The sequence below is a fragment of the Mauremys reevesii genome, linkage group 13 (genome assembly GCF_016161935.1).
Source record: "Mauremys reevesii isolate NIE-2019 linkage group 13, ASM1616193v1, whole genome shotgun sequence".
NCBI classification, from domain to species: Eukaryota; Metazoa; Chordata; order Testudines; family Geoemydidae; genus Mauremys; species Mauremys reevesii.
Genome location: NC_052635.1, coordinates 7,294,746 through 7,315,568, shown reverse-complemented (window position 1 = coordinate 7,315,568; position 20,823 = coordinate 7,294,746). Strand labels below are relative to the sequence as shown.

Genomic DNA, 20,823 nt, shown 5'->3' with positions numbered 1-20,823 from the left:
GGGAGAATGGCTTTGAATTTATGTGACCCAAAATACCTTTATGTAAAGTGCTTTGGATCAGGCCCAGGCAGGCATGCAATAGATAGAGAACTTGAAGAGGAAAAAAGGATCGGGGCCAGGCGGCGGGCAACAGACAACAAGCTTGGAATACTGGTTGATAACCTTGAGGGTGTAGTTGATAGAAAAGGTAATTAACTACTAGCGAGTAATGTTAGGCAGAGTACAAAGTTAACTCTGTGGCTGCTGGAGGGAATAGCAGTTGAATTTTGTAAAGATGCTAAAGAGAAAAGTTTTTGGTGTTTTTGAAATGTTTGTAAATAAATTTAGGCAAAGAAATTAGTTTGCAATTGTTTGGTTATAAATAATTTTGTTGCATTAGTTGAAGCTTGTATATTGTGCTATGTAATTGTAATTGTATTAGGCTACGGGCATATAAGTGGTGATTTTTTTTTGTGTTTAAAAGTAGAAGTTAATAGTAAGAACCCTTAAGCTGTGAATAGCTTTGAATTCAGAAGTAAGTTAGGATGCAATTGTATTACTGTAAATGATTTAATTGATGATGTAATTTTTCTTTTTTTGCCTGATGGTATTAAGGGTATTTGTATATTGTATGTGATGATTGCTTGCCCAGTAGGGGTAGTTTTGTTTTGTTTTTTAGATATTAAGAAAATTGGTGTTAGCTGTATAGCATTTTTATGTACCATGCATTTATTTATGGAGTTAAATTTATGTTATGTGTCTTATGTTTTGTTTTGTGGTGTTTATTTGTTTGTTTTTCTGGCCAGAATTGTCTTTTGCGTTTTATGTGGTTTATGTTGTGTTTTTAGGACCCCCCCACTCCCTCAGTGTCAGTTTGATCGCCTGACATCTGAGGGATGATTTGGTAATAGAAGTTTGCCACAAGTTGGTGTGCTATAGAGAAGGGGGGAATCCTGTAGAATTTATACCATTTATTTGTTGTGTATTTATGTTTGTTTTGTTTGATGTTGTTGGTGTTGTATGTTATGAATTGCATGGTTATGGATAAGCCTTATAGATTGAGGAAGTATTATTTGGTTTTTAGTTTTGTTTTGCTTAATGGGTTATTGTTAATTTTTTTATGTGTTTTTGGAATAGAGGGGAGAATTTCCCTATGCTGGCTTGGTGGAAAATCACAGCTGCGTGGTTACGAGAATAGAGGGATGAGATAATGCGTTATGAGAAAGTAGGGAACTGCCAGAGCGAGGCAAAGGCCAGGTGGCCTAATTGGATCAGATACGGCGCATGGGAAATGGGAAGACAGTAAGCAAGGTGGATTCCGGCGAAGTGGGTCCGGCCTTGGCTGATTTTGGCGCAGAGTGCCATAAATACAATGGCCTTCTGCCTGCTGCCCCATGTTGCTGCAGTGAAAGCCCTTATTGGAAACCTGCTTTGTGGGTGTTGCACATTGGCAGAACCCTCCTGGCCCCTTGGGCCACTTGCGTTACCTGGAGGAGGGATGTATAGGAAAAATAGGGCATTGCGGAAGATATTGTTACGGTTTAGTTAGGCAGCTGGTGTTTAGATTTGCTTTTAGTTTTGCTGTGTAATAGATTGTAGTAATGTGATGCTATAAGTTGAAAATGTTTTGCTGTGCCTTCCTTTTTTTTATTATGAGAAAAGGGGGGAAGTGTCGGATTGTTTTGCATAAGAGTGTGGGAAACTGACATGCAAGTCTCAAGGATGAGGCTCGTTCTTATCTGCTGGGAGGCAATAACAGGATAATAAATTAAAGGGTTGGCCAGGATGTTAAATAGCCAATGAAGTTATAGCTGTGCTTGTCTGTACCTTATTAACCAATTAGCAATTGCTTGATTGCCTGTATTAATTGTATAAATGAAATATGCTGGAGAGAAATAAAGGACTTAGCTGCCAATCATACTGACTGAAGAGCTTTGTTCATGCCCGCTTGAGAGGCACCGAGACGCAACACATACCCCTCTATCTCACTATCTGTCCCATAGCTACTTATTTATCTATCGATATTGCATGTATCCTTCCTTCCTTCCTTCCCTCACGCTCTCTCGCGCGCATATGTACTTTATAGATCTAGCTGTCCATCCATTCATCCTTCCTAGGTGGGGGGAGGGATAGCTCAGTGGTTTGAACATTGGCCTAGTAAGCTAAGGGTTATGAGCTCAATCCTTGAGGAAGCCATTGAGGGGAAAGATCTGTTTGGGGCTCACCCTTGTTTTGAGCAGGGGGTTGGACTAGATGACTTCCTGAGGTCCCTTCCAACCCTGATATTCTATGTATCCAGCCATCTATTGCTCCATGCGGTGTTATGTGTCACTCTCACCGATCTGTGCATATTTATCTATCCAGTTCACACATATCTCTCCCTTTCTCATATGTACTTTATCTCCCTGTCTATCAACTTACTCTTATATTGTAGTATCAGAAGAAATGCTTCCCTTGGAAAGTTCCTGGTGCTAATACAATTAATTGAAATCCCATATCACTGTTTATTAGTTTTGATCCTATTCCTGTTGGTTTCGCTTAGAGCTTTCTTTTGAAGCAGAGAGCTGTATAATAATTTTAAAATGTTTCTACTTAGCTCCAAATCATGAAAAAATGGTTACATATATTTTAAGTGATCTCAGCAATAAAAATATACAGCTCTTTTAAATAAATATGCATTAATAATAACAATATGTATAAAGTAACCTAATTGAATGCCAATATATTTGATAATATTTATTAATAATCATGACTATAAAAATCTAAATAATATTGTTAATCTTTTGCAAACATGTTTTGATTACAATAATATTTATAAATCATTCAAATACTGTTCCAATTCCTTATAAATATGTATTAATAGCAAATACATTGTTTACAGCTCAATCTACTGTTATTTCAAACTGTTTATATACATTTATTTAAAGCAATCAGTGTGTTTATAAAGCAATCTGACAACACTTCAATCAGTTTCCAAGTGTTTATTAGAAGCAATCATATTATCAGTCAAAGAGCATTTCATTCAGTTCACACACACCCGTTAAGAGCAATCAGGGTATTTACGGCAATCTAGTCTCATTTTTTCCTACTTGTAGACATTAATTAAGAGCAAACATAATGCTGAAAAGAAATCTAAGGATGCAGATCTTTATAAGCATTTTTATTGATAAGAAGAGGAATAATTAAATGCAAATCTTTACTAACCTTCTTCTTCTTCTTCTCCTCCTCTTCCTCCCCCCAACCCCAACTATATGTGGTTGGCTCTTTTCAGCTTGGAAAAGAGATGACTAAGAGATCTAGACAATCATGACTGGTCTGGAGAAAGTGAATAAGGAAGTGTTATTTACTCCTTCTCTGTATAGAATATGTGAGAAAAGCGAGTTCTCACTCTGAGGTTGGTTGCAACATGCCCGAAGCAGCTTTATTTTCTTTAACACTTGCAAGGGGAGAGTCCTCATGGGCAGGGGTTCCCCTCCCGAGGCAGGTCACCATTAGATAAATAAGTATTTATACCTTTTGTTACATACAGTAATGAGCAACAACTGCATTTTGTTTATACATATTCCTTCCTGATATTTTACTTTTCTCAGCAGTTCTTGCTGTAGTCTGCATTCCATTCTTATCTAACACAAGGTCAAAACAACCTTTCTTACAGTTCTTTTTCACTTGCCCAGGCCCTGCATTAAAGTCTCACATTATTAAATAGAAGGGTTAGCCTGACTCTCGCTCTTCCTGGAAGACTAAGATGTCTGCGCTTTTCCCAACTTCCACAAGAAGAACTAAGGGTCACCAAATGAAATGAATAGGCAGCAGGTTTAAAACAAACAAAAAGAAGTATTTCTTCAACAACGCACAGTTAACCTGTGGAACTCCTTACCAGAGGATGTTGGGAAGACCAAGACTATAACAGGGTTCAAAAAAGAACTAGATAAATTCACAGAGGACAGGTCCATCAGTGGCTATTAGCCAGGATGGGCAGGGAGGTGTCCCTAGCCTCTGTTTGCCAGAAGCTGGGAATGGGTGACAGAGGATAATCACTTGATGATTATCTGTTCTGTTCATTCCCTCTGGGGCACCTGGCATTGGCCACTGTCGAAAGACAGAATACTGGGCTAGACAGCTCTTTGGTCTGACCCAGTCTGGCCGTTCTTATGCTCTAATAACCTGTGTGTGCTGTTATAGACACATATTGGTAATGCTAGTATATTTACAAACCAATTGAATGTGGCCTTCATCTGTTTGTACACATTCATTAACAGTATTCTTACTTTTATAGCTCATTAGAAATAACCCTGGATCACTTCATAAATAAAAATCAAGAATTAGGTTGGCATAGCAATCTCATTGAATTTAGATCTCTATGTCAATAAACATGAATTATATGAATTAATAGGTGCAGAGATATCTTAATAACAGCATTTTATTAAATAAATAAACAAATTTAAACGAGTACAATTTAGATCTCATTATTACTGCTTAGATTTCTACATAAATGCATATTCCTCCTTATTTTATCTTTACAAACTATAACATCAGATGACAAAGAATATAGACATTAGTACTTCTGCAATTAATAATAATAAATAATGTATTTTGTGATAGCAAAAAAGGAGTCAATTGTTATTATTTCAAAGCTAGCTCTGTCTAATTTTCATTCAAGCAGGTTGGGATTATATTAGAAAAGAGATTTTATTTTTACAGCATCCAAATTGTACTATTTATTTGCAAAATCAAATGCTTTTTCCAGATGAAAGATTGTTACCAAGTTCAATAAAAAGCAGTCACCAACTATGATCATTTACATAGCGCAAAAGCTCAGAGACAAATGAACTTTTAACATTTATATTTCCTATCCACCGTGTGGGATAACTGTTCCCCGCAGAGTCACAGATCTCTGTTAATGTTGTTTTATTAATTATCTTTTATTAATAATGGCTAGTTATGAATGTTAATCATTAACTACTAGCTCCTGATGAATGAATTATAACAAATAGCAACAAATCAATTGATAACTGATATGTGTTCATTATTTGATAATGGATGGATGGTCATTAACTAATCATTAATCATTAATCCAGAACAATTGGTATTCATGCTGAATAATATGGTTGCAACATTTTGATGTGATCGTTCCCGTCTATTCAGCATTGGTGAGGCCTCATCTGGAGTCCTGTGTCCAGTTTTGGGCCCCACACTACAAGAAGGACATGGAAAAACTGGAAAGAGTCCAGCAGAGGGCAACAAAAATGATTAGGGGGCTGGAACACATGACTTATGAGGAGAGGCTGAGGCATAGATGCTGATTCCGTGGGTGCTCCGGGACTGGAGCACCCAGGGGAAAAAATGGTGGGTGCTGAACACCCACCGGCAGGTCCCCTATCAGCGCTTCCCCCTCCCTCCCCACACCTCCCTCCCACCACAATCAGCTGTTTGTGGCATGCAGGAGGCAGGGGGGGAATGGGGAGGAGCGAGAATGTGGCACATTTTCAGGAGGGGCCAGAACGGGGCGGGAAGATGTGTAGCGGGGGTAGGAAGAGGTGGGGTGGAGTCAGAGCAGGGGTGTGGCCTTGAGGGAAGGGGTGGAGTCGGGGCAGGGCCTGGGGCACAGCTGGTGCTGGTCGAGCACCCCCCGGCACAATGGAAAGTTGGCACCTCTGGGCTGAGGGAAGTGGGATTGTTTAGTCTGCAGAAGAGAAGAGTGAGGGAGGATTTGACAGCTGCTTTCAACAAACCAAAAGGGGGTTCTAAAGAGGATGGAGCTCGGCTGTTCTCAGTGGTGCCTGATGACAGAAAATGGAGTAATGGTCTCAAGTTGCAGTGGGGGAGGTCTAAGCCGGATATTAGGAAAAATTATTTCACTAGGAGGGTGGTGAAGCACTGGCATGGGTTCCCTAGGGAGGTGGTGGAATCTCCATCATTAGAGGTTTTTAAGGTCAGGCTTGACAAAGCCCTGGCTGGGATGATTAAGTTGGGGATTGGTCCTGCTCTGAGCAGGGGGTTGGACTAGATACCTCCTGAGGTCCCTTCCAACCCTGATATACTATGATTCTATGATATCTTTCATGTAGGATTCAGAGTTAATTCCAGATTCAGGATACATCCCTCATAGTAACTTATCCACTCTAATAATTTATAATGTGCAATTAGTAATTAGCAGCCAGTTGTTAATTATTAGTGAGTAATAATTTTGAAACGTACTGGTCATTAATGATTAGTTTTCTGCTTTCAAGGGTGGTGTGTTGCTAAGCATTGTTTATTATAGTCTTACAAGTATATATTAGTATAATAAGACTCATTAACGAGGATTCACTTTCATTTATTGGTATTAATAGGGGTGGCTAAGGGCATCACTGTCACAGAGCTGGAAAAGTCCCTGAGGCAAAAATCTCATAAGCTCACAACCTCACAGAGGTTGCACCTGGGATCCAAATTCAGCTACTGCTACCAAGGGGAGAGAACGTTACCCTCGCTTAGTAGAACTGACGTTCACATTAATCTGGCTCATCCCAGGGGACAATGCCTAGGAAACCATCTCCTGTTTGAGACTGAAAAATGTGGAGAGCTCAAATTGTAGGCGATTGTTTCATTCACTAAATGTATCTGGCACAAATGGCTCCAAATTCAGGCTGGCTGCCTTTCTGGAGCATGCGTGAGTCAAACACAAGTTATTGGGCTCAGTGTATGGGGAAATGGGTGAAATTTGCCATCCTGTGCTATAGAGTGGGTCCAACTGGATGATCTAATGATCCCGTCTCCCCTTAGACTGATGAATCGATGTGACCAGGGAAATTCAAATCCCAAGATGCTGTATTGTCTCAAAGGACTTCACAATAGTTGTGGTAACAATCATTTATAGTAATACATAAAGTGCCAGTTCCCTAGCTGGTGTCAACTGGTTGTAGCTCCATTGGAGTCAACAAGCCAGTTCCCTGGCTGGTGTCAATTGGCCGTAGCTCCATTGGAGTCAATAGCTCAAGAATTTGGCAGAGGAGTTTTATACAATTTGTCAAACAAACAACACAAACACTTTACCACTGGGGAAAGAGACACAAAAGAAGTTATGAGACTTGCTCAAGGCTGCATTGGAATAGAACCCAGGAATTCTGCTTCTAGCCCCCTCCGTTCTTTAATCACTAGACCCCACTCCCCTCCTGAAGCCACCCCTTCTCTAACCAGTACCTAATTTCACAGCAAGTCATCTATGATGCCCATTCCTCCTTCTATGCCACTCTCCCAGCGCAGAACCTTCAGGATCTCCTAAGTCCCAAGTCCTCAGTTGAGGTGGATACCCCAGGTGATTATTGCTCCCCACCCTCTTGGTTGCGATCTTACCCCAGATTCACCCGATGGCAAACGTCCCGCCCATGTCCCAGTGCCCATTGGTTTGGCCGTTGCACCAGGGATGTGGCCAAGCCAATGAGAAGCCTCCACCTTTCCCACCAGTGGCCAGACATGAATAGGCAGCCTCATAAGACGTAGCTTCTCCTTGGATCATCTCAGTTCTGCCCTAGAAACAGTGGGATGGTCGGCCATGCATCCACTCCAGGGACTCATCCTCAGATGCTTCTTGTCCTCCCCATGCCCAGAAGAGGCTGTGGATTCTGTGGCCAAGGACAGCCAGGATAAACAGACTGAATGGATGATGAAATCTATCTATCTATCCCCATACAGCCCCTCTATCTATCTATCCCCATACAGCCCGTCTATCTATCTAGCTATTTTCAAAATCTCTAGTTATCTAGTGATCCTACAATCTGTGATATCTCCACATATAAATCTCTCTATCAATCCATCTGTGATACCTCCCTTTCTCTCGCTGTCAATCCACCAATATACTGCTCAGTTCTAGGCAAAAGGAGTACTGCCAACATTCTGGTGCCAAAACATCTCCCAAAACATTCAGGGACAGCTATAATGAACAAAGGGCACTAGGGGGCAGCAGAGAGTGAGGGTGGGGAAGGGGCGGCTGTACTGTATAATGGGCACTAGGGGGCAGCAGAGGGTGGGGGGGGGAAGCCGCGGCGGTGCTGTATAATGGGCACTAGGGGGCAGCAGTGGGTGGGGGCAGGGAAGAGGCAGCTGTACTGTATGATGGGCACTAGGGGGCAGCAGAGGGTTGGGGTGGGGAAGGGGCGGCTGTGCTGTATAATGGGCACTAGAGGGCAGCAGAGCGGGGTGGGGGTGGGGAGGGTGGCTATACTGTATAATGGGCACTAGGGGGCAGCAGAGGGTGGGGGTGGGGGAGGGGTGGCTATACTGTATAATGGGCACTAGGGGGCAGCAGAGGGTGGGAGTGGGGGAGGGGTGGCTATACTGTATAATGGGCATTAGGGGCAGCAGAGGGTGAGGGGTGGGGAGGAGGCATCTATACTGTATAATGGGCACTAGGGGCAGCAGAGGGTGAGGGGTGGGAATGGGCGGCTATACTGTATAATGGGCACTAGGGGCAGCAGAGGGTGGGGTGGGGAAGGCGGCTATACTGTATAATGGGCACTAGGGGGCAGCAGAGGGTGGGGTGGGGAAGAGGCGGCTATACTGTATAATGGGCACTAGGGGCAGCAGAGGGTGGGGGTGGGGAAGAGGCGGCTGTACTGTATAATGGGCACTAGGGGGCAGCAGAGGGTGGGGTTGGGGAAGGGGCGGCAGTACTGTATAATGGGCACAAGGGCGCAGCAGAGGATGGGGGTGGGGAAGGGGCGGCTGTACTGTATAATGGGCACTAGGGGGCAGCAGAGGGTGGGGGTGCAGGTGGGGGAGGGGCGGCTGTACTGTATAATGGGCACTAGGGGGCAGCAGGGCCAGGACTAATTACAGCTACATATTTTCAAACCAGTTCCAGACCCAAGCAAACCAGGCCGTAGGTTTCCACCCCAGGCCCGCGAGTCCCAGGGCAGGACAGTCCCCGACAGCCCATGCGCAAGGGCAGGGACATGGAGTCGACCCACCTGGCCCAGCCAGTCCCACCCTGCAGCGCACTTGTCAGCCCTGAGATCTGTTATCTCGGCTGAACGACCAAGCGCTCCAAGGCCCACCTGGTGTTTGTCTCTCTGGGTGTTTTTCTCCTCTCCTCATTCAGCCCTCAGTTTATTTTCTGCCCCTCTCGGTGTTGTTCTGATGCGCGGGGACTTCCCGATGGACACCTGCTTCTCCGGAGCAGGGCCGAGGGGACGCCCCGGCACTACAAATAGACCCTGTTTTCTTCCGAGAACTGAAGTCGGGAGGGGGCCGGAAGGCAAAGATGAGACCAGCCGAGATACCACAGTGACCGCAGGCGATACTCAGTGGCCAACTGCTCTCTCATGATGGGGCTCATCTCCTTTGCTTGTCAGGGCCACGGTCCTTTGCTGTCAGCTCACCAGGGCTAGCATCACATTCCCATGGGGTTCTTGTTTCCAGATACCCTGGAAAATCTTAGCCCAAGCGGCCATGTGTCTTCTCATCTTTCCCAGGGCTTGGGAGCACTTTGCCCCTTTTTCTGTGGGTTCTCCATGGGGCTGGGTTTTGGGGTCCTGACTCCCAGAGACTTCCTTGGAACTCCCAGCCACTGACTCTGACCTTCACCCACGGCTCGGGGCCACCCCACTGGAGCGAGCAGAGCATGGGATCTGCTAAGCCCAGCATGCGAACTGGACTGCGAGGTCTGAGTGGAAGGGGCAGAGCCACCCGGCGGGTTTTTCACAAGGCACCAGAGCAGCATTTGGAATTGAGATACTGTGAGATCATTCCCCGGCGCGTGTAAGGCAGTGAATGGGGAATTCCTGCTTCCCCCATGACATCTGCCATCAGCTCTGATAGTGTCAGTGAAAACCTATGGGAGGTGGCCTGCTATCCAACCAGGCCTAGATCATGGGCTGGGGACTACAGACCATAGGGACACGTCACTGCTGCAGAATTTCAGCTCATTTTCATACACAAAGCAGTTTCCAGCCCTTGTGGCTGGGGAGGAGAGATTGAAGATGCGGCCTGATTTATCTGACACATCCCTGAGTGTGCAAAGAGCCTGAACCCATCACTGTGGGGGGGGAGGGCGGGGAACTGACCCAGCTATGCTAGTGTGTTTAATGCAGGATTTTCTCCTTGTTTTAATTATTTGGGTTTTAAATAGGATGGGGGCAATAAGGGAGGAGGGAACTGGGTTGTTATTTCTGGACGTGGTTTGGATTCAGGACTCCTGGGTTCCATTGGAGTGGGGAGGACCTGGGGTCCAGGATTCCTGGGTTCTGTTCCCAACTTTGGGAGGGGATCAGGGGCTAGTGGTTAGAGCAAGGGGGCCTGGGAGCCAGGACTCCTCGGTTCATCCCCAGCCTTGAGAAGTGAGTTGTGGTTAGACCAGAGGGCAGTCGCTGGGCACTGCCATTTCTCTGTGTGACCTGCTGCCCCTTCCCTGTCCTGTCTGTGCCTCGCCTTCACCATATTTGTTTCCCTGCCCCACACAGAGGGGGTCCCACAGCACCCCTTGGGGCTCAGGTCCTGTCTCCCCCCTCCTGGGGGTCCCACTCACAGCTCTGTGCTGACCCCCTCACACTCCCCTGCACTGAGCTGCAGCTTTGCTCCCCACCCTCTATGTCCCACAGCTCCACCCCCAGCCACAGGGACACCAGCCCCAGGCCAGCCAGAGGGACCCAGCTGGGCACAGGAGCAGACCTGCATGAGGGGACACACACACACACACACATGCTCCAGCCATGACACCAAGGAGCAGGTCTCTCCTCATTCCCCTTCCCCAGCCCTCTTTCCTTCTGCCCGATGGCTCCATCCCCCAGATCTGGTCGCCCCATGGGGTAGAGTTGGAGCCGTGTGTCACAGTCTTGGTTCAGGGACTGACATGGCTGAAGGAGCCCGATCTGCCCTGACACTGAGCAGTGGGAAGATGAGAAGGTCCCCAAGTTTCAGAGGGGCCCTGATCCATGGAGGGGCAGAGAGATAGTCCAGGGAGAACATCCCATCAGAATACCCCCGAGCATTGACGGGTCTGTGAGCTAGGGGCCCCTTCCCCCATGGGAATACATGGGTGACCTCCTGCCCCATTGGCATCCATTGGAGTTTGGCCATTGCCTGCAGTGGGGCCAGGACTGGCCCCCCTGTATCTGATCCCAGTGGCTCTGCAGACGCCCCTGTCCAATGGGCTGGGGGGAGAATGTTCCCTGGGCCACAGATGGGTCTGAAACAACAACAGCCCAGAGGAAGGAGGAGACGCGGCTCGATGCACTCCGGGGTGATTAGCAATAACAGCACTGAGCGCTCACCCCGAATGGTGCCCCTCCCCATAGCACCAGGACTGGGCAGTTAGCCAGCACAGCACCTGGCAGCCAGATACGGGACAGCTAATATCATCTGTCAGTCCATCCGTTCTCTCTGGAATGATCTGTCTCTCTAGCTCTCTGGCTGTGTATCTGGGAATTTATCCATCAGTCCGTCCTATATGGAATTATCTAACGGTCCCCATAAATGCACATCTATTTATCTATCTGTCCACACTATGAGTAATTACATCTATCTATCTATCTATCTATCTATCTATCTATCTATCTAATGTGGAATTATCTCTGTCCATCTGACCATGCTATGCAGAAATATCAATCCATCTATCTGTGCTATGGAGAATTATCTATCTGTCCATGTTCCTATACTTGTATTTTTAGTATCTGAGTGAACATTTGCCTTCAAAAGTTCCTGGTGCTAGTCCAGTTACGGTAATTGAAAACCCCATCTCGCGTATTGTTCCTTTAATCCAATTGCTTTGTGTTGGATTTAGAGCTTTCTTTCTATGCAGAGATGCGTGTAACACTTCACAAGTGTTTGTAGAGAGATTTCAGTCCAAATATTTCACTTTGGTATTTTTAAAATGAGGTAAAGGATGGTAAATGTTACTCAGTTCTTGTAAATAAATAGTTATTAATGATGACTATGTTTACAAAGCAAACCTGCTCATATCAATAGCTTTGAAATCATGTCTTCATAGTTATAACAGTTATGAAGGAAGCTATAGGTCTACATATCGATCTCTTGTAATCATACAAGATAACATGATATTATAACATATATTATAAACCAGTAACATCACATATATTATAAACCAGTCAGATATTATTCATTTTCTTTATAAATAAGTTTCAGTAGCAAATGTATTGTTTATAAACCTAATACTCTATCAACCAGTTTATAGGCCTTTATTAAAAATAGCATAATCATTGAAACAATCTACTATTCTTTCAATCTCTTTCTACACTAATAATAAATAACAACATTTGATCTTTCATAAACACACACTGATAATAGGAATATATTTACAGAGTAATCTGATCTGACTTTCACCTCCTTCTACGTAGCCACTAAGATTACTCTGTTTTTCCTATATCTCTTCTGAAGTAAATATGGATCTCTCTATAAGTATTTATTAATAATTATAATGTTGTATATGTGGTACGTATGCTTCTACAGAAATCTCATTTTCCTTAGTTCTCTATATGGTAACATGAATTCTCTTACAATTAATATGTATAAAGAGATCCTAATCACAGTCAGTGAAATAGAAAATACATTCAAATTAGAAAACTAAAATGTCAAGTTAACCTAATAAAGCGTAGATCTCTTTTTAGTCTTACCACTTAGATTTCTTTATGTGGATACCTTTCTCGTTAATTTTTAATGTCTATAACATTGTAAAATCAGGAGAAAAAAGAAAAAGAGAAAATAAAAATATTAGGATTATTGTTATTATTATGAAATAATGAAGAAATCACATAATAGCAAGAAGTAGACCATGCTTTTTTCCAACCTATCTCTTTCTGAATCGCTTCAGAACAATAACGATTATATTAGAAAACAGATCTGACCGTTATTGTCTCAGCATCTAGCCGACACTATTTATTTTCAAAATCACATTCCTTCCTCAGAGATTGGGACGAAGAGAGATGCAGTGTGATCATTTTCACACAGCAGCATTTCAGATTGAAATGCTCTTCAATCCTTTATATTTCTCTTACACGTGATGGAGTCAAACTAACACACAGCGTCACCGATCTCTGTTAAAATTATTTTATCTGGGATCAGTTAATATTAATTGTTAATCATGATCTCTAACCACTAATTACTAGTTTATTAAAGAAAGATAAGGCATTTCCCATCACGAATTTAAAACTCATATGCAATGATTATTCAGTAATCCAATTTACCAATTCATTTAAATATATTTGGTATTTATATTCATACTTCGTAGTAAGATTGTAGCCTATATCTGGCCCAATAATTCTATCTCCTATTCTTGATGTGTCCCTCATATAAGGGACTGAAGGGGATTAATTAATAATCTTAAAATTATTATTAATAACTAACAAGTAATGAAGCTTTCAGAATTTTGTTGTACTTTAATTAAAACATGTTGGTCATTTATTATTATTTCCAGGTCTCAGTGACATATACGTAAAAACATTATTATTATTTTATTTCACATTGATATGATATGTATATTATGTATTAGCTATTAATGAGGAGGTAATATGACCTATTATGATTATTCCTTTATTAGCTATTAATGGTATTAGCCATTGTGGGTCTCACCCCAAGTGCAAGCAGGTTATGAACAGATACAAGGATCTTACATTCTTGGGACCCTACATACGTCCCCAGTTTGACACCAGTTCAACTGGTAACTGTTTCAGCTAGTTTGAGGGAGGGAATTCCACCCTTGCCCGGAGAGTGATTTTGGCATTAAGCTGCATCTCAAATGCCTTCTGGGGTTGAAGAGCGGGGAGACAATCCCTGGTTTGACATTGAAACACACCTAGGGGTTACAGTCAGTGAGAAGAATTTCTTCATGTCTTCACGCTCTCTGGTACCAATGTGCAGGGCTCATTAAAATCCCAGCTACAGCACCAGCCCTATGGGCCGCCACACAACGGGGCTAGCTGCTCTTTAGTATAATAACAAAAACATTTATTGGGTTGGATGCCCAGCTGGCGTGAATTGGCCGCAGCTGCGTTGGAGTCAGTGGACCGGATCCCCAGCTGGTGTCAATCAAAGCTCGGCTGAGTGACACTGCTTGAGGAGCTGACCCTATATTTTATACAGCACTTTTCGCCCAATGAACACCAGCGTGTTCCCAACAGACACCAAAGAAGTTATGTGATCTGATCAAAGCTGCATCGGAATAGAGCCCAGAGGGCCTGTCTCTCAATATCCCCGTCTCTAACGCACAGTCCCCCACTCCTTTCCTGGGGGTGGGTATGGGACCCAGGCGCCCCGAGTTCCAGCCTCCCTGCTCCATCCAGCTCATCGTCTGGTATCACGAAGCCCATTCTCTGCTCCCCAGCTCCTGGGGCAGTACCTTCAGGATCTCCTACGTCCCAAGTCCTCAGCTGATAACCCAGGTGACTATCGCTCCTCAACTGGAGGGTTACAATCTAAGCTCAAATACACCCAACAGCAGCAGCAGGTCATTTGTGGACATGACAGACACAGACCATCCAGTCCAGCCTGGGGGAACCCATAGGCAAATCTCCCACCCATGCCCATTGGTTTGGCTGCTGCACCGGAGTTGCGGCTGAGCCAATGAGGAGCTTCCTCGTTTCCCATCGGCAGCTGGATTTGAATACGCGGCCTCATAAGATGCGGCTTCTCCCTGGACCGTCTCAGCTCTGCCCTGGGGACAGCGTGAAGGTCAGCCATGGATCCACTCCAGGGACTCATCCTGCTGCTCTCACTGGCCTGTGAGTAACCCCCATGGATGCTCCTGATCCTTCCCCTGCCTCGAGGAGACTCTGGATCATATGGTCCAGAGCACCCAAGGAAATCTATCTAACAACCTAATCATTTTATCTATCTATCTAACCCCATGCATATCTCTCCCGCATCCATCCATCCATCCATCCATCCATCCATCCTGATGCACATCTATCTATCTATCTATCTATCTATCTATCTATCTATCTATCTATCTATCTATCTATCTATCTATCTATCTATCGATTTGCAGGATTTATTTTCTATCTCTCCATCTCCAGAATCTCTAGCTATCCGTTCCAACTCTCATTGGTGATAGCTCTCCATTTCCATCGATTCTTCCACCCACCTGTGGTCTCTCTGTCAGTCTACCAACCTACTGCTCTGTGCATGAGCAAAAAGGAATCGAGATGACATTCCGGTTTCTCTCATGCAGGTGGATGGTGCCAATATGCCTCCTTCAGCCAAAGCCCCTCTGAGATCTCAGTGTCTCCTGGACAGACGGTGGCTCTGGAATGTGCTGTGGCAAACGTCACAGCGGACAAGGTACATATGAACTGGATCCGGCAGAGCCCTGGACAGAAACCTGAAGGGGTGCTGTTCTTCAAAATGGATCTGTCCATTTACCGAGCTCCAGGGATCCCAGAGCGATACGTCCCCTCCAGAGACGCCTCCAACAAGAAGTTCCTGCTCACCATCCGCGACGTCCAGGAAGGAGACGACTCCATCTATTTCTGCTTTACCTATTATACAGATGGAGTCCAGACATGGGGAGAGGGGACCCGTGTGCATGTGCTGAGTGAGTATGGAGCTGGTTGCTGCCATTAGAATAGAAGGATGATCCAGGGGTCAGGATCTGGCTTTGGGAGATCTGAATTTGATGCTGCTTCTTCCACGGCCTCCATGTCTAACCTTGGGCCAGCATCTCTGCACCTCATTTCCCCCTCTCAGCAACAGGGAACCAGCCCTTCCCTACCTCCCAGAGGTCGCGTGGCTCAGTGAATTGAAGAAGCTCTGATATTAGGGTGATGGTGTCCAGACAGGGACCCGGCCCTTAGATGAGCTCACTGAGGTTGCTGGAGGAGTCCCAGCGGGGTAACAGAGACATTCCCCATAGCACCCAAGAAACCAGACCAGGAGTTTCTGTAACGGACGGTGTTTCTCTTTCTCCCTCGCCTCCTCCCCCCCCCCCACGAGGAGCTGGGCGAGGGGGCCAGACTGGGTCACAGTGAGAGAGGTGGTATGTGGCGCACCATTGGTTCTTCCTACATGTATTTTATCTCCAGCCTATGTCACATGCTCTTCAGGGAACTGCTGGGTTTGTTTATTCCATAGAGATATTTTCAAAAGATGACAGTAGCCAAATCTAAATAAACTACACACGTTAATTAATCGGAGCAATAATAATGAACCCATAACTAAGGGAGGAGATATTGGTCGTGTCATGAAGACAAAGCAGAGAGAGGCAAGATATGTGACTCTGGGACGGAGGAGGGGTCTAGTGTGTTAGAACAGAAAAGGATGGGGAGCTAGGACTCCTGGGTTCTATCCCCGGCTCTGGGAGGAGAGTGGGGTCTAGTGGTTAGAGTGGGGGCGCTGGGAGCCAGGACTCTATCCTGCTCTGGGAGGCAGGGAGGTTGACGAGTGTAAACCAGGGGTGCTAACCACCCGTCTCCAATGTCCTCTCTGTGTATCTGCAGGGAGCAATCTACCCCAGCCCCGAATCCAGCTGTTCCCTCCAGCCCAGGAGGAAATCACCACCGGCTTCGCCACCCTGACCTGCCTGGTGAGCGGCTTCTTCCCTGGCTACATCGATGTGCAGTGGAGGCGAGACTCCCAGGCCCAGGCCCAGGGTGTGAGAATGGGGCTGGTGGCACTGGGAGAGGACAAGACCTACTCGGTGAGCAGCTACCTGACGGTGCCGGCCAGCGAGTGGGGCTCGGGTGCCAGCTACAGCTGTGTGGTCAAGCACGAATCACTGGCGTCTGCACTGGAGAAGAGCATCAGTGCCAAGGACTGCAAAAGACAGTAGCCCAGCAGGGAGCCTCTGCTCCCAGATCCCAGGGGCCCTGCCAGGTTCAACCTCCCCCATGCCCAGCTGCCAGGCTGGGAAACCCCCCTCGGCTTGGAGGAATATGGTCCCTTGTCTGGAGCAACCTCCCCCCACAACCTGACACTCCCTGAGATCCCACCCAGCAGCACCCCCCTTCTGCAGCAGCTCAACTTCTGTCTTGCTTTTTTTGGAGGCGGGGGGTGGGGGCAAGTATCTGGCCTGGGCTGGGGGCAGAGCCGAACCTAAGATGCAAAGCTTCAGTCCTGGCTCTCCAGACCATACCTGGTTCCTTCTGCAACTCAGTCTATCCTACTGTCCCTTCTCCTACTCTGCCGTCTGTCTGTCTGGCCCCTGTGTTTCTTTTCACATGTACTCATCCCTCCATATACAGCCCACCTCTCACTCCATCCATCCATGTACACCCCTCTCCCCAGGGCTTTACGGATCTACATATCAATGCTGCTTGTTTCCTCTCCACCTATTCATCTCGCCCCACTATCGACCCAATGTACCAATCCGTCCATCTATCTAATCTCCACGCATGCTCCCTTCTCAGCAGCAGTTTAGTCATCCAGCATTTATAAAGTGGTAGAAAAAGCAAAGACAATAAAAGAAAACTTGATACCAAATGCATTGCTTTGTACGTTTTTTAAAGCGAGACAAACATATCTCCAAATGGATTATAACAAAATATTAATTTAAAGCATATCTGTGGGTTGGCCACTAGGGGCAGCAGAGGGTGAGGGTGGGGAAGGGGAGGCTGTACTGTATAATGGGCACTAGAGGGCAGCAGTGAACAGGACAATATTCGCCTAACTAGCTGCCACCCATTGTTCAGACCCTTTAAAACAGGGGTTCTCAAACTTTTGTCCTGGTGACGCCTTTCACACAGCAAGCCCCTCTGTGCGACCCCTCCCTTATAAATTAAAAACACCTTTTTCTATATTTAACACCATTATAAACTCTGGAGGCAAAGCGGGGTTCGGGACGGAGGCTGACAGCCTGCGACCCCCCCATGTAATAACCTCACGACCCCCTGAGGGGTCCTGACCCCCAGTTTGAGAACCCCTGCTTTAAAATAACCCTGTATCCTCCCATCCACCCTCAAACCTCCCTTGCCTAGGTGGGCCCTTCCCCCAGGCAGTGCCATAAGACACCCACAACACCCCTGCGCTGTGTAGTCCCATCCCCCAGGGGAGGACCAGCCTCAACGGGAAAGTCCATACTTCCCTAGGGAGATGCCCTCAGACCCCTTGCCCCTGTTGGGACCAGTCCCTGCTCCCCTTCTGCCAGCCCCAACCTCATTCCCGTCCCACCACAATCTCCCCACGGGAGTTCCCACCCCTCAGACTCCCACGCTCCCCTCCCCCTGCCAATCACTTTGCCACCCTGGCTGTTAATGACCCACCACAATTAGCTCCCTGGCTTGGGCCCCATCGGGGCGTGGTACTGGCTGGGGGCCCTGGCTGGCCCCTCCCGGGCTGGGTGCTGGTACCGGCGAGAGGCCGGTCTGACAGCATAGCAGGGAGGGTTTGCCCAGCTCCCTGGGAACAGGTCGGGCCAGGTGCCTCTGCACAGCGTAACAGCTGCCACTAATGCAACTGCCCTTCATTCTCCTAGCTGGGCCTGCCTGATCCCTCGGTCCACACAGCGTCCATCAGTCCGGCTAACCGCTGCATCCAACCTCTATCTATCGATCTGTCCCTCATTCCAGCACCATATCTCCCAGCTCTGTCTGTCTAGACACCGCGTGTCCATCTGGCTGAGCTCCATCCCTCTGTCCATCCAAGCTGTGCCTGGCTCTGTGCCACCTGTCCAGCCATCCTACCCCATATCCCATTCTCCAGCCCAGCCTGGGGATGGATTGGATTCCCTGGAGCCAGCTGGTCCCCCTAGCTAGGAAATTAGCCTGCTAAACCCAGGGCTGTGAGTTCAATCCCTGAGGGGGCCACATAGAGTTCTAGAGCAAAATCAGTACTTGGTCCTGCTAGTGAAGGTAGGCAGCTGGCCTCGATGACCTTTCAGGGTCCCTTCCAGTTTGAGGAGGTAGGTATATCTCCATTTATTATTATAACCAGGATTCCTGGGTTCTGTTCCCAGCTCTGGGAGGGGAGGGGAGTCTAGTGGTTAGAGGGGACTGGGAGCCAGGACTCCTGGATTCTGTTCTGAGCTCTGGGAGAGGCATAGGGTCTAGTGGTTAGAGCAGGGAGATGGGGCTGGGATCCAGGACTCTTGGGTTCTATCCCAGCTCTGGGAGGGGAGGGGAGTCTAGTGATTAGAGGGTGCTGGGAGCTGAGCCAGGACTCCTGGGTTCTATTCCAGCTCTGGGAGGGCAATGAGGCCTGGAGGGTTAGAGCAGGGGGGGCTGGGGAGCCAGGTCCCGGGACCTACAGAGGATACTGAATGACTCCAGCCTGGGCCCTGTGCAGGGTGCACGTTCCCAGGACTTTCCAAGATCTGGTTTTCACCCCAGCCTGGCAATGGCTGTGTAATAATTCCCCCTCCCTGCCCGCTGTGTAAACCTTCCCTAGCCTCAGTGCCATGCACCTGTTCCCAGCACAGCTAAATATAATCAGATCAAGATAAAGACAGAGCAGAGTGTGCCTGGCCCCAGAATCCCGCCCAGCCAGGAACCAAAGACGTCCCAGCATGCGGCCTCTGCTCAGATACCACCCGCCTCTTGCCCAGGCACATGTGTGGGGGGGCACCTGGGGGTGTGAAGAGCACAGCCTGGGACACCAGCAGATACCCAGGTGGGGTCAATCAGCTGGTGGGTGCCTGTTGGAATTGTAACCACCCAAACCTGCTTCCTGGAGGGGGTGGGGTCTAGAGGTTAGTGCAGGGTGGGCTGGGAGCCAGGACTCCTGGGTTCTACTCTGACCCTGACTCACTGGATGACCCTGGTCCAGCCCACTCTGTGACCCAGTTTCCCCACATGCTATAGAGGCAAAAATCTACCCACTCACAGAGGGGCTCTCTCTCTTTAGGGCTGGCTGGAAGGTTGGGGCTGCATGGAGAGACCCCTGGGGGGGTGGGAGGGGTGTTTATTCTGGGCAGACCAGATCAACTGGATAAGCCAGTTTGGGCTCAAGACAGAGTTTGTGACAGCACAGGCCCCTGGGGCAACAGCTGCTCTCCAAGCAGCACTGGCTGTCCCTGGGGAGGGGGGGAGGCACTGTGATCTGACCACTAGACCACACTCCACTCCCAGGGCCCAAGGGAGAACCCCAGAGTCCTGACCCTCAGCCCCCTTCACTAAACCCCACTCAGGACTCCTGGGTCCCATCCCTGGCTCTGGAAGGAAAGTGGGGGGCTAGTGGTTAGAGCAGGGGCGAGGGGGGCAGGGTCTCCTGGGTTCTATCCCCAGCTCTGGGAAGGGCATCCACAGAGCTGCGGAAGGTGGGGGCAGGGCTGGGATAGCAGGGGGCTATTGGTCGGGATTGAGGGGCACAGGCAGAACTTTTGGGAGCGGTCGCAGGGCTGGGCTAGCAGGGGGCTGTGGGTGAGGAATGAGGGGCACCTGCAGGGCTGGCAGGGGGGGGACTGGAGGGGCAGAGGCAGGGCTGGATGGACGGACACAGGGACACACACAGGGATGGATGGACAGACAAATGGGGATGGATGGACAGACAGAAAGGGGGAGGGGATGGATGGACGCGGGGGCTGGAGGGGCAGAGGCAGGGCTGGATGGAAGGACACAGGGACACACACAAGGACTGATGGACGGACAGACAGGCAGACAGACACAGGTACACACAGGGGCGGCTCTAGACATTCTGCTGCCCCAAGCACGGCGGCATGCCGCGGGGGGCGCTCTGCCGGTCGCCGGTCCCGCGGCTCCGGGGGACCTCTTGCAGACGTGCCTGCGGAGCAGGGGCGGCTCTAGGCACCAGCAAACCAAGCTGTTGCCTAGGGCGGCCAAATCTAGGGGGCGGCAGGCTGGGCCGGTGGACCTGCCGCAGTCATGCCTGCGGGAGGTCCACCGGAGCCGCGGACGACCGGACCTGCCGCAGGCATGACTGCGGAGGGGGCGCTCATCCCGCGGCTCGGCTGGACCTCCCGCAGGTATG

General features: G+C 48.0%; 1 protein-coding gene across 1 annotated transcript; it reads left to right on the top strand.

Annotated features, from left to right (window-relative positions):
- Nucleotides 1–14,573: 14,573 nt before the first annotated feature.
- LOC120379870 (immunoglobulin kappa light chain-like) lies at nt 14,574–17,336 on the top strand. Its single transcript, XM_039497387.1, has 3 exons — nt 14,574–14,687; nt 15,137–15,499; nt 16,401–17,336. Exons 1-3 carry the CDS (start codon nt 14,645–14,647, stop codon nt 16,730–16,732), a joined length of 738 nt encoding a protein of 245 aa, XP_039353321.1. The 5' UTR covers nt 14,574–14,644; the 3' UTR covers nt 16,733–17,336.
- The last annotated feature ends 3,487 nt before the right edge of the window (nt 17,337–20,823 follow it).